The following is a 15,625-nucleotide window of genomic DNA, read 5'->3' as shown; positions in this document are numbered from 1 at the left end:
AAAGGACAGGCCCCTCAACACTTTGACAAAGCCTCTGCAGAAAATAATATTTAAAAAAGAGAGAGGGGGAGGAGGGAGAAAGGAAGGGAGGGAGGGAGGGAGNGGAGGGAGGGAGGGAGGGAGGGAGGGAAGAAGAGAAAAGAAGAGAAAAGAAAAGAAAAGAAAAGAAAAGAGGAAGAGGGTGGGGGAGGCGAAACCATCTAGTATGCTAAAATTTTAGAATGGGAGATTGAGAGGTGAGAGGAAATGAAGAAGAAATGAAGGGGCCCTGCTTCTTCCCCAGCTCCTTCCTGGGAGACTCACGCCAGGGCTTCCCGTTTGTTTTCCATGACTAAAGCTCACAGGTTCTGCCTACTCACAGCACTGGCCGCTCGGCTGCCCCTCCCCAGTTCCTCCAGCTTGTCTGCAGTCCAGTGGGCCTGCAGACTTGGCACACAGAGCACCCACCTGCCTTTGTTCCACCCACCAAGAGGGCTGCTGGGTCTCCAGATGTTAGCATGGAAGGGTCTATCCATCTCCTGGCCTGCTTGGCATGTGTCCTCCAGATGGGTGAGTTCCCCTATTCACTCTGACAGGGAGAAGAGAAAGCCTCAGCTGTGGTCATACCCCCCTGGAAACTAGCGGCTGAGTTTGCTGATAGCCTCCAGGTCTATGCAGGAGAAGAGCTATGTAGTAGAGGGCTGTGGTAACAGAGGGCAGAGGACCAAATCTTGGCCTTCCTTGGGTTTCTAAGTGACTTGGGGCAGTGCCCTGATTTCATGAGCCTCGGTGTTCGCCACTATACAAAGGCCACGTCCCTATCATTTGCTATGAGGGGAATAAATCTCTAGAATGAGGAAGAAGGGGCTGGTTCTGGACAGACTTTGGGTGTTGCTGTCACCCAACTGCCCCAGGAACAAGGAGAGACAAGGAAGCCACAAGCTTGCGCTGTGCTGGGACAAGGATGAGGGTGGCTCTGTGTGGAGAATCGGACCAAGGAGAAAGGCTGCATCAACGTCCTAGTGGGAACGCTGTAGGGTGAGTGGAAACTCTTCCCTGGGAACGGGACTTCTCAAGGGATGCAGGGTCTACCTGCTCCAGAATCAGGGGAGCATGTGAGTTAAGATGCAAATTCTTTGCCTCCATCCACGACCTGCAGAATCAGAATATCAGGCAGCAAGACCCAGGACCCAACATTGCCAGTCACCATCTCAAGAGATGCCAATGCCCGGGGGAACTGAGAGTGTCACGAACAAAACTCAGAAGCCCTTCTCTCCCAGGCAGTTCTTCCCCCAACCCGCCTGGGACATCTCTCTCAAAACCCCTACTAAACAGTGTCTATGCCATCGCGTGCATGACCACCACATGCCCCATGCTGACATCATGGCAGTCCGAGTTGTCACTCAGCTTTCCTGGTGCGGGGCTCTGGGAGAGCTGATAGATGAACCTTGGTGTGTGTGGCTTCAGCTTACTTCCCCCGACTCACATCCTGCCATCCCACAGTGGTAGAGATGGGGTTCAGTCAGGGCTGTTTCTTCCTCAGGGCTCCAACTCAGAAACCATTCTGTGAGGGTGGGATCTAAGGGGTTAATCATGCCCCGACCTGGACTGGCGGATGTGTGAGTTACTAAGGACTCAGAAATTGATATCTGGTACCAACTTCTGATACCGGTCCTGGTATCTGCGAGCTATGAGCAGGCCAATTGTCTAACTCTCATAAACCCTATAGAACTGATCCCTGTCACCAAGATCACAAAGGCCAGGAGGAAATGGGAAGGCTGAATGAGAAGGTCTGTCCTGCTCCCAGCAAGCATTGTGGGAAAGTTTGCTCAGCTGAGGAAGTCCTACTCAGGAGGATGAGAGCAGAGCAGAACCAGAGTCACCAGGATAGGGACAATACACTGTGGTGGGCACTGGCTGCAGGCCAGGATCAGCCTGTGTCTCTGCCTCTTTCTCCATCATCTCAGGTGACTGAGACACAGCCACAGCCACATCACACCCACGTGGCTGGAGAAACAGGGGCAATGGAGACTAGCTAGGCCTTGTACTCACACCCCTTAGACTCACCCGTCCTGGAACTTTCTAGGTCTGTCATTAAGGAACAGAATTCCTGCTACCCACATCTTCCTCCTCTCAACTTTTCTCCACTGACAAGCTGCTCTTCCACCTACAATGTCAAAGAGATAATGGCTAGAGTGAGCTGAAGGGCAGGAGAGCCAGGAAGGATGAGGTCCATAGAGAGCAGCATACCCACACTAGACCTGCTGCCTGTTGGTGAAGTTTGATGACTAGGCCGGACATAGCTTTTTGCCTCCAAATCTTGCCCTCTGGATGCCACAATGCCTGAGACCACCACTCCGGCCACTCTTGAGAATGCCCCTGCTAGCATGCCCAGGTGGTTCTGAGAGAAAGCGTTCCTTACCAATAACTGTGCACTTCAGGCTGGCTCCAGGTCTACTAGAAATGTTAGCACCGGAGAGAGGGTACAGGAGCTCCAGTCTTTGATGGCTTCCAGTTCTCACTGGCGTGATGCCATCCCTCCTGGACACTCAGTCCTTTAATGCAACCATTGGGGAAACATCAAAAGATGCTTGAGTAGTTCCCGCAGGGACTCCACCACAAACTGCGAAGCAAGGAGTGTGACTGTGTCCAGCACCTCACAGATGGTCAACACAGAGTCCCGGCAAATCCTACCTCCTGTTTCACTGTGGGACTGGAGGAAATCGTTGGCCAGCTGCAGCCGAAGCAAAGGTTTCCAATTCTGATCCAGTTTCAATGCTCCTTGCCCACGTTGGGCAGCTGGGTTCCTTTCCCTTCCTGCTTGACGAATAGTGCATCACAATCATGAGGATGTGGCCACTTTGAGGGCCACACAGGGAGCATCGGTGGACTTCATGGTGCACAGCTGTGCAGCTGTTTACTGGTTAGCTAGTGGCTTACTCTTAAGCACTTAAAGTTTTTAACTAGATATAGTTCTAAAATATTTTATGTACTGTCAATTTTACCCAAATTTGGCTTTAAGATTTAGGGTTTTTTTTTTTTTCTTAATTACTTTCTTGGTTGTTTGAGAGTCTTACCGTACAAACCCGGTTGGCCTGGGACTTACCACGCAGCCTAGACTGGCCTTCAATTTAAGAACTCCCTGTTTCTGCCTCCTAAGGGGTAGCACCATACATTTTAAGAGCTGGGGAAAGACAATGCCAGGTGGGCGTCATCACCATGACTGCGTCTCTGGGAGGATGATATCATGGCAGTGAGAACTGGCATGCCTTAAATGACCAGCCAGACTTTTGGGTTTAGCCACTTGAGTAAATATCCAGAAATAGTATTTCATGGAGGATCTAGCAAGTCAACAAGCATAGAGTCTCACCTAAGGTCCCACTGTCGACTTCAGAGCCAGGGCTGGAGCCCCTGCCTCTCCAACCAAAGGATACATCATTGAAACAAGACAACATTGAGGAGAACGAACTTTCATCTGGTACACCTGCTACACAGCCCAATGCAGGGTCATGATGAGTCAGAACCCTCTGGGTTTACTCCTCCCCGAATGGCACACTATAGGTTGGCCCCTTCAGTCCCAGGGCGCCTTTTAACAGAGCACCTGTCACCCAGCCTGATACAAGGTCCTGGTGAGTCATGACTACAGCTTTCCTATTGTAAACAGTGCTTTTACTACATCATTTCTGCTCCGTGATTTCACTGTGTCCATGGACTCCGTCCAGGCTTGGTGAACGTCAGCTGCCATTCCTCGCTACCTTAGATGACCTTACAGACAGAAGCCACTTCATAGCTTTTCAGTGTATATTTTCCTTACCAGAGTGGGGATGGTCACCTGAGTACAGCTATGCCAAAGCTGACATGCTCCCACCATCCCTGGTGGCCACCGCTGGAGGCTGATACTTTGAGCAACAAGAAGAATGTGGGCTTCCCATTGACCCTGGAAGTTGCCAGACACAGGCAGACAGAGAGACTCCACAGAAAGCTCAGTGATCCCAGTCAGGAGTCATCCTGGTCACTTCTTAGCCAGCAGTCAAGAGATGCTAGCGGCAATGGCAAATGTCACAAGATGCCAGGAGCTAGGATCTCTGCCAAAGCAAATGTCTTTGTTCTCTGGACAATACCTACTAAGGACTGCTCACCTTCACCTTGAGTCCTCTGGGCGGGCCCATCTAAAGGACTCTGGGAGTCCAAGCATCGCTCCTTTGAACCCACTCAGCAAGAAGCCCATATCTGCTAATGGGAGCCAAGATGGAGCTTCTAATGGAAGGGTCTCTATGCTAGAGCAAACACCAGCTGGCTCTGCCATTCAGGTCCCATTTTAGAACACTCCACAGCAGAATACAGATCCGGGTGGAATTCACAGGGGCGTGGTTGCCTGACCTCAGAGCAACCAAGTTAAGCCTCTGTTACCACTTTCTCATGGCAAAGCTGCCTGAAGTAACACACCACCAGCGTGCCTGCCCAGGCAACAGAGCCTTCACTACAAGCCTACCTGGGATTCTAGCCGCCTCTGCCCACTTTGGGCATTGCTGTGGTATTTCAGAGTTCATCATAGCAGTGGGTAGCTAGGGGAATTTCCCCCAAACTTCAAGGCAAAGGTGTGATGTTTTTATTGCAAGCCCCCTCCCCCTGTGGGGACTTTTACCTTTAAAAACCTTAAATGTTGCTATCGCCACAGGCATGACGGGCAATGAGGCATAAGGAACGGTGGAGAGGCGTTGCAGACCTCCCGTGTGAGCTAAAAAGGCATCTGAATGCGTCGTGCAGTCCGCGCAGAAGGCTGGAGAAGTAGCAAGGGGATGCTGTATTTTACTGCATTTAAAATACTGCATTAAAATGCTACTGCAGCCTTTTAAGAACCTGGTTCTCTCTGGACTTTAAAATCGTTCCTGTGAAGCTTATCTTATTTTTGCTTGATCAAATAAACCGAAGATTTTTCCGCGGGGAACAAGAGAGACTATTTTACAACTGTTCTTAAGCAACTGAGCACGGAGGTTAAGATAGGAATATAAATAAGGGAGGAAAAACCAGCCAGGGCAAGCCAAGTCTCTGCTACTAGTTGGTCACCAGCTGAGCTAGCCAAGTCACTTTGGGCTCTACAAGCCTCAGTTCCTCTTCTCTCTAACGGGCTATTTAATGGTGGCGTCTCAATGGGTTGTTGCGTGTTTTAAATGAGATGAGGAACGACTCCCAGTAACCCCGTTCTTCAGTACTTTGGCCTCCCTGTCCCCTCATGTTTTCTCTGCCCCTGTGATGTCCATGACTCATGTTTTCTTCTTCCGCCTTTCTGAGACTCCCCATGTAGCTGAAAGTGGCCTGGATTCCCAGTGCTCCTCTTCCTGCATGCTTGAGGTGCAGGCCCACACCACCACGTCTTTCAGGTGTCACATCTTATGGTTTGGTTCCCTGTTGCCCCAGGTCTTGTGGAATTACCTACATTCCCTGGTCTCTGCACACAGGCACCTCCTCTCTGATGAGCTCCGCCATCCATGTCTGCTATGCATAATCCCTGTATACTCTCTACACCAGCCCCCTCCTCCTGACAGCCTGACCCCCTTTCATTCCAGAGTACAGGGGAGAGATGCCAGAGCCAGACTTGGGGGCTCAGAGAAGAATATTCTGGCGGGGCTAACTCCACAGAGAACAGGGGTTGAATGGGAGGGCGCCGGTGAGTGAAAGTGGGCTGGGAACCACGTCCAGACAAAGGCAACATTGTTTGTGTCCATCAGAAGAGCACCTGGCAGAGTGCCCCGTAATTACATGTTCACCGATCTTTCTCCATCTAGCTCCAGCAGGCTGACAGGGTATCCTGTCCATCTCTGTCTCTGCGGCTTACAGCCCAGCACCTGGCATGGAGTGCGGAAGTATCCAATAGACGTTTGCTGGGTCCATGAATGCACAATAGCAACAATGTGCAGACAATCACGGCCTGACCCCAGGGCCCGCAAGATGCAAAGATCGGAAAAAGGTCACAGAGGGTAGGCAGCACAGGGAAGCTGAAGTAGGAGCTGAGGGTGCACACCCATAATCCCAGCTTCTAGGAAGATAAGGCAGGAGGACTGTGAGTCCAAGACCTGTTTGGACTACATAGTGGGACCCCCATCTTAACAACAACAAAAACCAGAAGAGCATAGCAGTACATGCTGGAATAGCAGTACATGCTGGAATAGTAGTACATGCCTGTAGTCCAGCACTCAAGAGGCTGCAGCAAGGAACTGACTAAATTGGAGTCAGATTGGAATATACAGTAACTTCCAGGCCAGCTTGAACTATGTTGTCAGAGAGACAGGCCTGAGGAAACTCCTGAGACTTTTCCGCTAGAAGTGCTGACTGGATCGGCACGATCTTCCGTTTTCTCAGATTTGAAAAGCAGCCCTTTGATCACTACCAACAAACAAGTTCTTACTCGGGATAAATGTCAAGCCCTCCACTTGAATTCAAACACGTAATTCAACTTGTCCAGAGCAAGAGATTAAGCCAAAAACAACAACAAAAAAGTGGCATTTAAAAAAAAAAAAAAAAAACCTGTGCTTTAACTTGATGGTCTTCTGGGGGTGCACCCACAGCAGAACTCAACTGGAGGCGGAGCACCCCAGCTCAAGGTGCACAAGAACCAAGAGCTCTCTGTAGAAGCCACACACACTAGGGTCCCCTGGAGCAGGGTTTGAGCAGAAAGGGAAAGGGGGGAGGAGCAGGGGGGCGGGGATGATCCAATCTTTCCCATCAAGAGAAGGTAATGAGTCCAAGAGTAGCCACAGTGAGCTCCCGCTAGCGCCAGCTTGGGCTCGTCCGTGCTTGTCCGCGCTCCTGCAGCAATGGCAGATCTGGACTGCTTCTGTGCAGGGGTGCGCTCATCCACAGGTGCACGGGCTCCATGGGAGATGGGCCACCAGGGGTGGCCTGAGGGTATTCTTACCCAAGAGGCCAATGAGGCTGGCTGACCACAAAGAGCAGTGGGCTTAGCATGGCGGGACACGGGGCATGATGACAATCAATGATGGACTGGTTTTTTCTTACTCGCCTGACGTAGGCCTTCATTTCCTCATCTCTAACAATCTTTCTCTGTCTCTTGGATGCTTTCAGGGCAGACGGCATGGTGTATATAAAGGAACCGTGTATAATACAATTCTAATTATTCCTTGTAAAGGTCCCTTTTGTGCACTGTGCCCCAGGGCACTGGCTAGGCAGGTTCGGCTGCCTGCCTCTTCTTAGGGAGGTACCACCCCTGGGATAAGCCTCTGGAGGCTGAGCACCTGCATCCTCAAAGCCACAGCAACACGGGGCCGGTGGTTTGCCAGCGCTGGGTGAAGTGGAAGCAGGGTTCAGCTTCCAGTCCTTAGCTCCACATTGTGAAGAATAGTAACTGGATAGAAGACAGGGCAAGTGAGTCTAGAAGCGACCCCGTACAGAGAGCAAGGAGGCAATACAGCCCGTACCACTCTGACCTGTCTTTCCCTGCCTGGGCTGCATGTAGAAAGCCAACCTGGGACATAGTCCTCTTGGGCTGACCCTGACAGTAAAGGTTGAGTTCCTACCAACTCAACAGTGTGCTTCAAAACACCGCCCCTCCAGGGCCTTGGTTTCTCCCCTGTAAATGAGACCGTGGTTTCTCCCCTGTAAATGAGACCGTTAATGCCTTCAGACGCATCCACAGCTTCACGCCTTTAAGGCACTGTAATGTAGGCTGTGGGTGCAGGCGGATCTGACTTGAACACTGATTTGGTCTCGACTTGGCCAGTTATTTAACTTCTTTGTGCCTGCGTTTATTAACATGTAACATCTATGCTCATCTCTAGGATCACTTGTGAAAACTGGAGATGCTCCGGCGGATTTGCTCAACACAGAGGCGCACAGTAAGTGATTTTTATCATCTTAAGGATCCTGTTACCACGGGATATCGTAGTGTTTCGGGAAATGCACAGGTTTCTGATAGAGAGAAATGCGAAAGAGTTGTGTCTGTCACTAGGTCACACGCCAAGAAAGAGGCAACCCCAAGGAAGAGTCTGGAGAAACATCCGTCCCATCCCCCTTCCCTTAGTCATGGTAGAGTAGGGAGATGGCTCTAAAGCCAGGAAGTGGGGTTCCAGCCGAAAGGAACCGATTGCTGCCTGAGAGAGGGCGTGGGGTGGGGGCGGGGAAGATGCCGCCAGAGGCCAGGAACCCGGTCTCCTCAGGCTAGGTCTGATGTGTCCCTGGCCGGCAGGCGTGCCGGAGCAGCGCTGGTCCATGCAGGTGCCCTCCGAGGTGAGCGCGGAGGCGGGCGACGCGGCGATGCTGCCCTGCACCTTCACGCACCCGCACCGCCACTACGACGGGCCGCTGACTGCCATCTGGCGCGCTGGCGAGCCGTACGCCGGCCCTCAGGTGTTCCGATGCACCGCGGCTCGAGGCAGCGAGCTGTGCCAGACGGCTCTGAGCCTGCAGGGCCGCTTCCGCCTGCTGGGCAACCCGCGCCACAACGACCTGTCACTGCGCGTCGAGCGCCTCGCCCTGGCGGACAGTGGCCGCTACTTCTGCCGCGTGGAGTTCGCCGGCGACGCCCACGACCGCTATGAGAGCCGCCACGGGGTCCGGCTGCGCGTGACCGGTGAGGCGGACTGGCGGCGGAGGAGGTGGTACCCAACTTCCCCGCATCCCTGTCCTGAGAGCCTACAGGGTGCCAGGGAGGCCTCTGAGAACTTGGTAGAAATGCAGAATTCAGATCCCAGGAAAGGCTGGACTGGGGCGGGTAGGTGGTGTCCCGATGCTCATAAACACCGGTAACTGGCAAGGAAAGAGAGAAAAACAACCAATAATCCTAACCTGGCAAGGGGTGCAGGAGGAGGTACGCTCCCTGCACTGAAAAATTTCTCACCCCAACCTTTGCACATCCCTTGCCCCTAGAGCATTACTTACAATTGGCCCCTCCCTGCGGTTGTGACCCTTTGGCGACCACCAGCTGAAAGCCCAGCAGTCCAAGTAATACACACGTATTAGTTTGCCAAATCTCAGTGACCCCGTAAAACAAAGGCAATTGTGATCACCAATTTACATATGGAGAAACTGAGGCAAAGAAGAAAAATAGCTTGCTAAAGCCACTACTGCAATAGGACCCAGATAGCCTGGCGCCCAGGTGTCCCTCTCTTCTCTCTGGGCATCCCCACTACCTCACCGGTGCTTCCATCTTGGAAGTCGCACCCCTTGCCTTCTCAAACCATAGCCTCTCTCACGCTCCCGGGGCGCTGTCCTCTGCCGGGTGACCCGCGCCCGCCTTCTTCCCCCGCAGCTGCACCGCGGATCGTCAACATCTCGGTGCTGCCAGGCCCCGCGCACGCCTTCCGCGCACTCTGCACGGCCGAGGGGGAGCCCCCGCCTGCCCTCTCCTGGTCCGGCCCCGCCCTGGGCAACAGCTCGGCGGCCGAGCAGAGCCAGGGTCACGGCTACCATGTGACCGCCGAGCTGCCGGCGCTGACCCGAGATGGGCGCTACACGTGCACAGCAGCCAATAGCCTGGGCCGCGCAGAGGCCAGCGTCTACCTGTTCCGCTTCCGTGGCGCCCCCGGAGCCTCCACTCTGGCGCTCCTGCTCGGCGCGCTGGGTCTCAAGGCGCTGCTGCTGCTTGGTGTTCTGGGTGCGCGAGCCACCCGCCGACGACTAGGTGGGTGCACCCCAGATCTGGGTGGGGACGAAGGGGAGGACAGGGGCTCCCTCCCCTTTCTGGCGGACCATCCTGCGTGGCCCATCAGAGCATCCTTTCTCCACCTGGATCAGCTCAGTTCTTTCTCTGCCTGGAGCCCGGGAGGCGGGACCTGCTTGAGGCTCTTTGCAGCGTGGAAGGCGAGGCTCTGCAAAGTAGCTTGCTTTTTGCAGAGTCACACAGATGGTGACCCACCCAGTCCTGTCAGGTGTAAAGCAGTTTTTTGTTGTTGTTGCTATTGTAGCTGCTGATTTTTGATTTTTGTTTTCAACCACCACACTACAACTCAGTGTCCCATAAAGGTAAGGCTTCCCCTTACATTGTAACAAGCATCTTGCGGCCCTGAGGTTATGCATCATGATGCTGGCCATACGAAGATGCCAGGATGTGATTCCCTGCCAACCCATAAGAGGCTGAGTCTGCAGAGCTTTGCGGTAGCCCCCTAAGAAGGGTTCCCACAGACCCCAGGAACTGTAGAAGGCAGAGAACATCTTGCTATTCTGAGGCCTTAAAAAAAAGAGAGAGAGAGAGGCGAGAACTTATCTGAAAAATGTGAGGAACGTGAGCTTGGAAAACATGAATGCACACCTGGCTGGGGAACTCAGCACTTTGAGAGAGGCTCTCCACACAGCGTCCCAGCCCTTGATGGGGTGTCTGCTTGATGAGCAGCCCAGAGAGGGAGGGACTTTCTCAGAGTTCTTCGGTTTCTCCAGACCAGGAACATCAGCCTCAAACTCTCCAGGGATGAAATGTGGAATTTACACGGTGCTAACCTCACTGTGACCCTGCCATTCTTGCTGGTCTCTCGGACTTAATGAACATGTTGTTTCAGGGTCCTCCCTCAGAAAGGCCGCTTTGCTCTGTGGACCACATCCCCCTTAGCCCACCAGTTAACTCCTATTCGTCTATGAGAGTCAGGCTTCACAGCCGCTTTGGCTAGCTGTCTATCTGCAGCCTGTTGCATACTCCTGGGGACCCCTGCTCGCAGTGGGGTGGGGACCACGTCACGCAGTAGAGCATGCGGCTAACATGTATGTAAGTTGGAGTCTACAGTGTAAAATCACACCTGCTCTTTCTCTGTATCCCTCACACAGATCACCTGGTCACTCAGGATACCCCTCCACGGTAAGTGCTATTGCTGCCCTTCCTGCCCCACCCCTGCCTGGTCTCATTGGCCCAGGGACTGGTAGTAGGGGGAGAAAGAATAGGTCTGGGATAAGGTTAGAGCAGTAACCTGTATCAGAACCTGCATCATACCCAAAGCACCCTACACCCCCATCCCTCACACCATTCTCAGAACAGAGGAGGCCAGGCTGGCTTGGGAAGTCAAGGACCTCCCCAAACACTGGGTGGTAAGTCAGTGTCCTCCTGTCTGCAGGTCTCAGGCTCAGGAGTCCAATTATGAGAACCTGAACCAAATGAGTCCCCCAGGCCACCAGCTGCCACGTGTTTACTGTGAGGAACTTCTGGGCCACCATCATCCAGTCGTGCACCGTGAGAAGTGAAGGACAGTACCAGGCTAGACCTGTAGAGCTCCTCCTAATTCCCCAGGCTTCTTGGCAGCTATGGGCCAGGCGACTTCCAAGGGGACACAGGACCCTGCTGACAGAGATTTGGAGCCAACAATCTGGATGTGTGTATCTATACATACATATACACATATGTCCACCTGAGCCTTAGCATGAAACTTCCCTTGTTTTTTCTTACCTAGAACTATATAGTAAAGCAGATGGGAAACTAGCCATAAGGTCTGGAGGTCCAGGCTCCAGCCTGCTCTGGCACCAACTTTGCAGTATAGACCAGGACACATTCTTGACCTCTCTAGGACTCAGCCTCTCCATGACTGGCCAGTTTGTCTGAACTGAGGAAACAGTAGATCCGAAGGAGCTGTGTGAACTGCAAACCTATCGCAACGGTGGGCTCTGGACAAGCAGAAATTAGATCACTGCAGCTCTGCGCAGCCTTGGGAGAACAAAGCACTCCAGAGAACAACTGGAACAGCAAACCCTGGAAACTTAGTAGCAAGAAGAGGCCTGGAGCCTCCTGACGTCTCCCCAGGGACCGTCCCAGCCCTCTGCCCAGCTGCGATCATGTCAACAGATCCACACTGACTTCAGCTGGGACCCACCAGGTGAAGGAAACTGGAAATCCATTGTCTCAAGCATCTGAAGGCTTTGAGACATATGCCAAGAACTGGAAGACCAGAAGGGGCACTGGGTTCTAGTGAATAAGACAGCCGTGGCTCTGACCTCTCTCTCAGCGTCCACCCTCCAAGGATGTGCAAAGTCCAAGAGCACCGCCCCCTCTCCCTGCCTGTCTTCCATCCCATCCAGGCGAACTTCAAGAGCAGTGCTTTCCTTGTTTATACTTCAGTGTGCGTTTGTTGATCCTGATGAAGAAGAGGTGTACTTGGGACCAAGTCAGCCCTGAGACAGGAGGCTAAAGAGACCATGTTTGTCCAGGGACCATCTCTACAGGTTGAGGACAGTAGGCTTCCAGGCTTTCCTCGACACCAGCAAGAGCTGTTAAGAGATCATCACAAGAGTTGACATCTGGACCTCTTTGCAGAGGGGAGCTTTAGAGCATCTCCAGAAAGAGACTTGCATCCCCAAGGGTAAAGATAGGGGCATGGTTACCGTGAGGATTAGCACATCATTGGCCAAGAGAATTCCATGAATTGCTACTTACATACTTTGTTGTGTTATGAATTCATATTTGAGATTATGAGACTGGAGATGACATCATCAGTCAGGGGGAGTTAGGCCGTACTGCTGTAACAAGCCCTAAATCACGGTGGCTGGAAATGGTATTTGTTTTGCACTGTATTAGGGTTCTCTAGAGGAACAGAATTTATGGAATGAATACACACACACACACACACACACACACACACACACGTGTAGGGAGAAAGGAGGAGGGATTTATTAGGATGGGTGGGTGACAGGCTTGGTTCAGTTAGTCCAACAATAGCTGTTAACCAAAGGAAAGTCCAGGAATCTAGGAGTTGTTCAATCCACTAGGCTGGATGTCTCAGCTGGTCTGCAGTATATTCTAGACCCCCAAAGAAGTAGGCTTTAATGTCAGTGCAAGAATGGACTTGTCTGCAGAAGAAAGCACAAGCAGGCAATGAGAGCAAGCTTCTTTTTTCTGTGCCCTTCATATAGGCTGCTAGCAGCAGGTATGGCCCAGATTAAAGGTGGATCTTCCCATCTCAAAAGATCAGGATTAAAAGTGAGTCTTCACACTTTGAATGATTTAATTAAGAAACACCCTCACAGGTGTGTCCAGCCTATAATTCCACATATAGTCAAGTGGACAACCAAGAACAGCCACCACGCTCATCCCATTCCCGTTGCAGATTGGCGGAGAGGTTCATTGTTGTTGATTAGGAAACCAAATTGCAGGGATGTTGTCTCTGATGTTGTGAATTGCTAGACTGGAGGCAAAAAGAATCCTCTGCAAGGCAGTACAATCGTAAACAGTAGATGAGGAACACTAGGGAAATTTGTGAGAACACTGAGAATCGCCTCGGTTGGTAGCACAGTAATCCCTTCCGGAAACGCTTGGAAGCCACACAGGGAGTCCCAAAGCATGCAGTCTTGGGAAGGCTTCCTGGAAGAGCGTATGTGAAGATGGTATGCATTGGCTGTGCCGATGGGGGAATGGAGATTGGAAGGAAGAGACGGAGGGCAGTTGGAGCATAGGAACAATCCAAACAGAGATGTCATGGTATGGACAGTTATTTATTCCTGGAGCATGAAGGAAGGGACAGGGTATGGACATTCACCCCGCTCAATGGAGGGTGCTGCCCTGTTGTGGGGTACCCACCAGAGAATACCGCTCAGGCATGGTTTAAGCCAATAGGAAGTCTTTATTAGCCAGCTAGCAGCTACACTGGGTGCTCAGAACCCCAGTGTAGTATGAAGACTTTCTCAGGGTGAGCTTTTAAGCACAAAACCCATATCCTGGGCTGAGATACCTCAGTTAAGAAGAACAGTTAGCCAGAAGCAGAACTCCAGAAGCCGAAGGCAAGGTTAGCACATTCCAACTTTCCTAGAACTACGGACTTTGATGGATTCGCTCTTTGTTTTCTTTTCAGCGGGTAGTGCTGTGCTGACTTTTATGGTCTGAATGGTACTTTGATCATGGAGTCAGTTGTGCTAAAGTCTGGGGTCTTACAAAGGTTTGGGGGCCTGTTCCACCCCTAGCTGGGGTGAGGGTAACAGGAGTTGGCACTCAAGGGACAGACTGTGGTGCTAGGCTCCTGGTCCTGTTGTACAGGACTTCCTGCTGTCATTTGTCATCTCCCATGAAACCTGAGGCTTCCGTGTCGGGAACACCTGGGAGCTGTTTAAATAAATATCCATGCTGGCATTACCTGGCCCTCCAGACCCACGGGGAATGGAAGGGACTAGAACTTTAAACAGTATCTTCAGGAGACTTTACCCCCAAAGTTTTGGTGTTGTTTAATCTTCTTCAACCAACACACACACACACAGCCAGAAAAACACCCATGCGCCCACCCCCTCCACCAACATCACTCACAGGTTGCTGTTTCCTTACTGATGATCTGGCTGAACCGCCTGAGGATAAGCAGCAGATTTCCCAGTTACCCGCGAATCTAAACACCTTGAGGAACAGTACATTTAGTGACATTTTGTTACATTTAGTGACATTGTTACATTCACACCCATATTCACATTTCTCCAATCTTCCTCCAAATGTCTCCGCTTGTTTGTAACCAGAAAGCCGCTGATTCTAGGACAGCTGAAGTCAACTTTACTCTCTGGGATGTGCTGGCTACCAGCCTGGTAGTCCTTGCCATGATACCCACACTATGTGCAGTGGTCTTGAGAGGGAAAGTTGCAGCATCCTAAGAGGAATAGCCCTCGATGCTGGTTTCTGTGATGGGCAACAGGGAGCCCAAGGGGCACTGCCATCTCCTTTAACAGTCTGCCATGCTGCTCAGGGAAGCCTCCTGATTGGCTTCCAGAAAGAGTGGCCAAATGGCAGTGGGGAATACAGTGATGGAACAGCCTGGGACCATCCCGTCTGTACCCAAGGTCTAGATGGGACAAGATGCCTGTCCTCCCATATCTAACCTCTGAGTGGGCTCGGGTAGTCACTGGCAAGCAAGGACCAGAGACACAAGCAATAGTCAAAAGTGATCGCATTTGGGACTCCCTTCCGGCAGCCCAGAGATCAGGGAGAGGATCCTAAAGACACAGTGCTTCAAGACTGCACTTCCCAACATGATACAGACAACAAAGCTAGAACATTCTGGTTCTTCAAACCCTAAACCCTGTGGTTCTCTCTAGGAAATGAATCTGAACCCACACAAACATAGGGAGACACACCCCACACCCAGAAGGCCGTCCTTGAAAATTACTGTTACTCCAACGTGGGATCTACAGATCTTCCATCTGGAGTTGGTTTTTTGTTTTAACTCCACCCAGCTCCCAAATAAACACATGGAGACTTATTCTTACTTATGAACGCCCAGCCTTAGCTTGGCTTGTTTCTAGCCATCTTTTCTAACTTAAATTATCTCGTTTCTCTTTAACTATGTTTTGCCCCTGGGATTTTTAACCTTCATTTATCCTATATGTCTTTCTTTCCTTCTTACTCTGGCTGGCTGTGTGGCTGGGTGACTGGCTTCTGGCCTCCTCCTCTCCTCCTTGCTCCCTTCCCCAGATTTCTCCTTTTATTCTCTCTGCCTAGTAATCCCACCTATCCCTCTCCTGCCTAGCTATTTGCCATTCAGCTCTTTATTAGACCAATCAGGTGTTTTAGGCAGGCAAAGTAACACAGCTTCACAGAGTTAAACAAATGCAACATAAATGAATGTAACACATCTTAAACCAATATTACATATCCATCCACAGTTTGGTGCATTCCAGATGTTTCCTTAGTATCCATAAACCTAAGCGGGACCGGTGGCACACCAACACCAAAGGCAGACTTCTATGG

At 51.6% G+C, this 15,625-nt stretch overlaps 1 protein-coding gene across 1 annotated transcript; it reads left to right on the top strand.

The window, feature by feature from the left end:
- Positions 1-497: 497 nt before the first annotated feature.
- Siglec15 (sialic acid binding Ig like lectin 15) lies at positions 498-14,327 on the top strand. The gene is made up of 6 exons (XM_050151688.1): positions 498-549; positions 7,776-7,832; positions 8,183-8,566; positions 9,245-9,616; positions 10,750-10,780; positions 11,034-14,327. The coding sequence occupies exons 1-6, from the start codon at positions 498-500 to the stop codon at positions 11,158-11,160; spliced, it is 1,023 nt and encodes a 340-aa protein (XP_050007645.1). The 3' UTR covers positions 11,161-14,327.
- The last annotated feature ends 1,298 nt before the right edge of the window (positions 14,328-15,625 follow it).

The sequence above is a fragment of the Alexandromys fortis genome, unplaced genomic scaffold (genome assembly GCF_014885135.2).
Source record: "Alexandromys fortis isolate MF-2015 unplaced genomic scaffold, M_Fortis_MF-2015_v1.1 scaffold_71, whole genome shotgun sequence".
NCBI classification, from domain to species: Eukaryota; Metazoa; Chordata; class Mammalia; order Rodentia; family Cricetidae; genus Alexandromys; species Alexandromys fortis.
Note: the sequence above shows the minus strand (reverse complement) of the source record. Positions and strands in the feature narration are given on the sequence as shown.

Bases quoted from the DNA above. Each gene is read 5' to 3' on its own strand.
- Siglec15 (XM_050151688.1), top strand. From the start codon at position 498: ATGGAAGGGTCTATCCATCTCCTGGCCTGCTTGGCATGTGTCCTCCAG. The intron at 8,567-9,244 runs GTGAGGCGGACT...CTTCCCCCGCAG, and splicing joins GGTCCGGCTGCGCGTGACCG to CTGCACCGCGGATCGTCAAC. The intron at 10,781-11,033 runs GTAAGTGCTATT...TCCTGTCTGCAG, and splicing joins ACTCAGGATACCCCTCCACG to GTCTCAGGCTCAGGAGTCCA.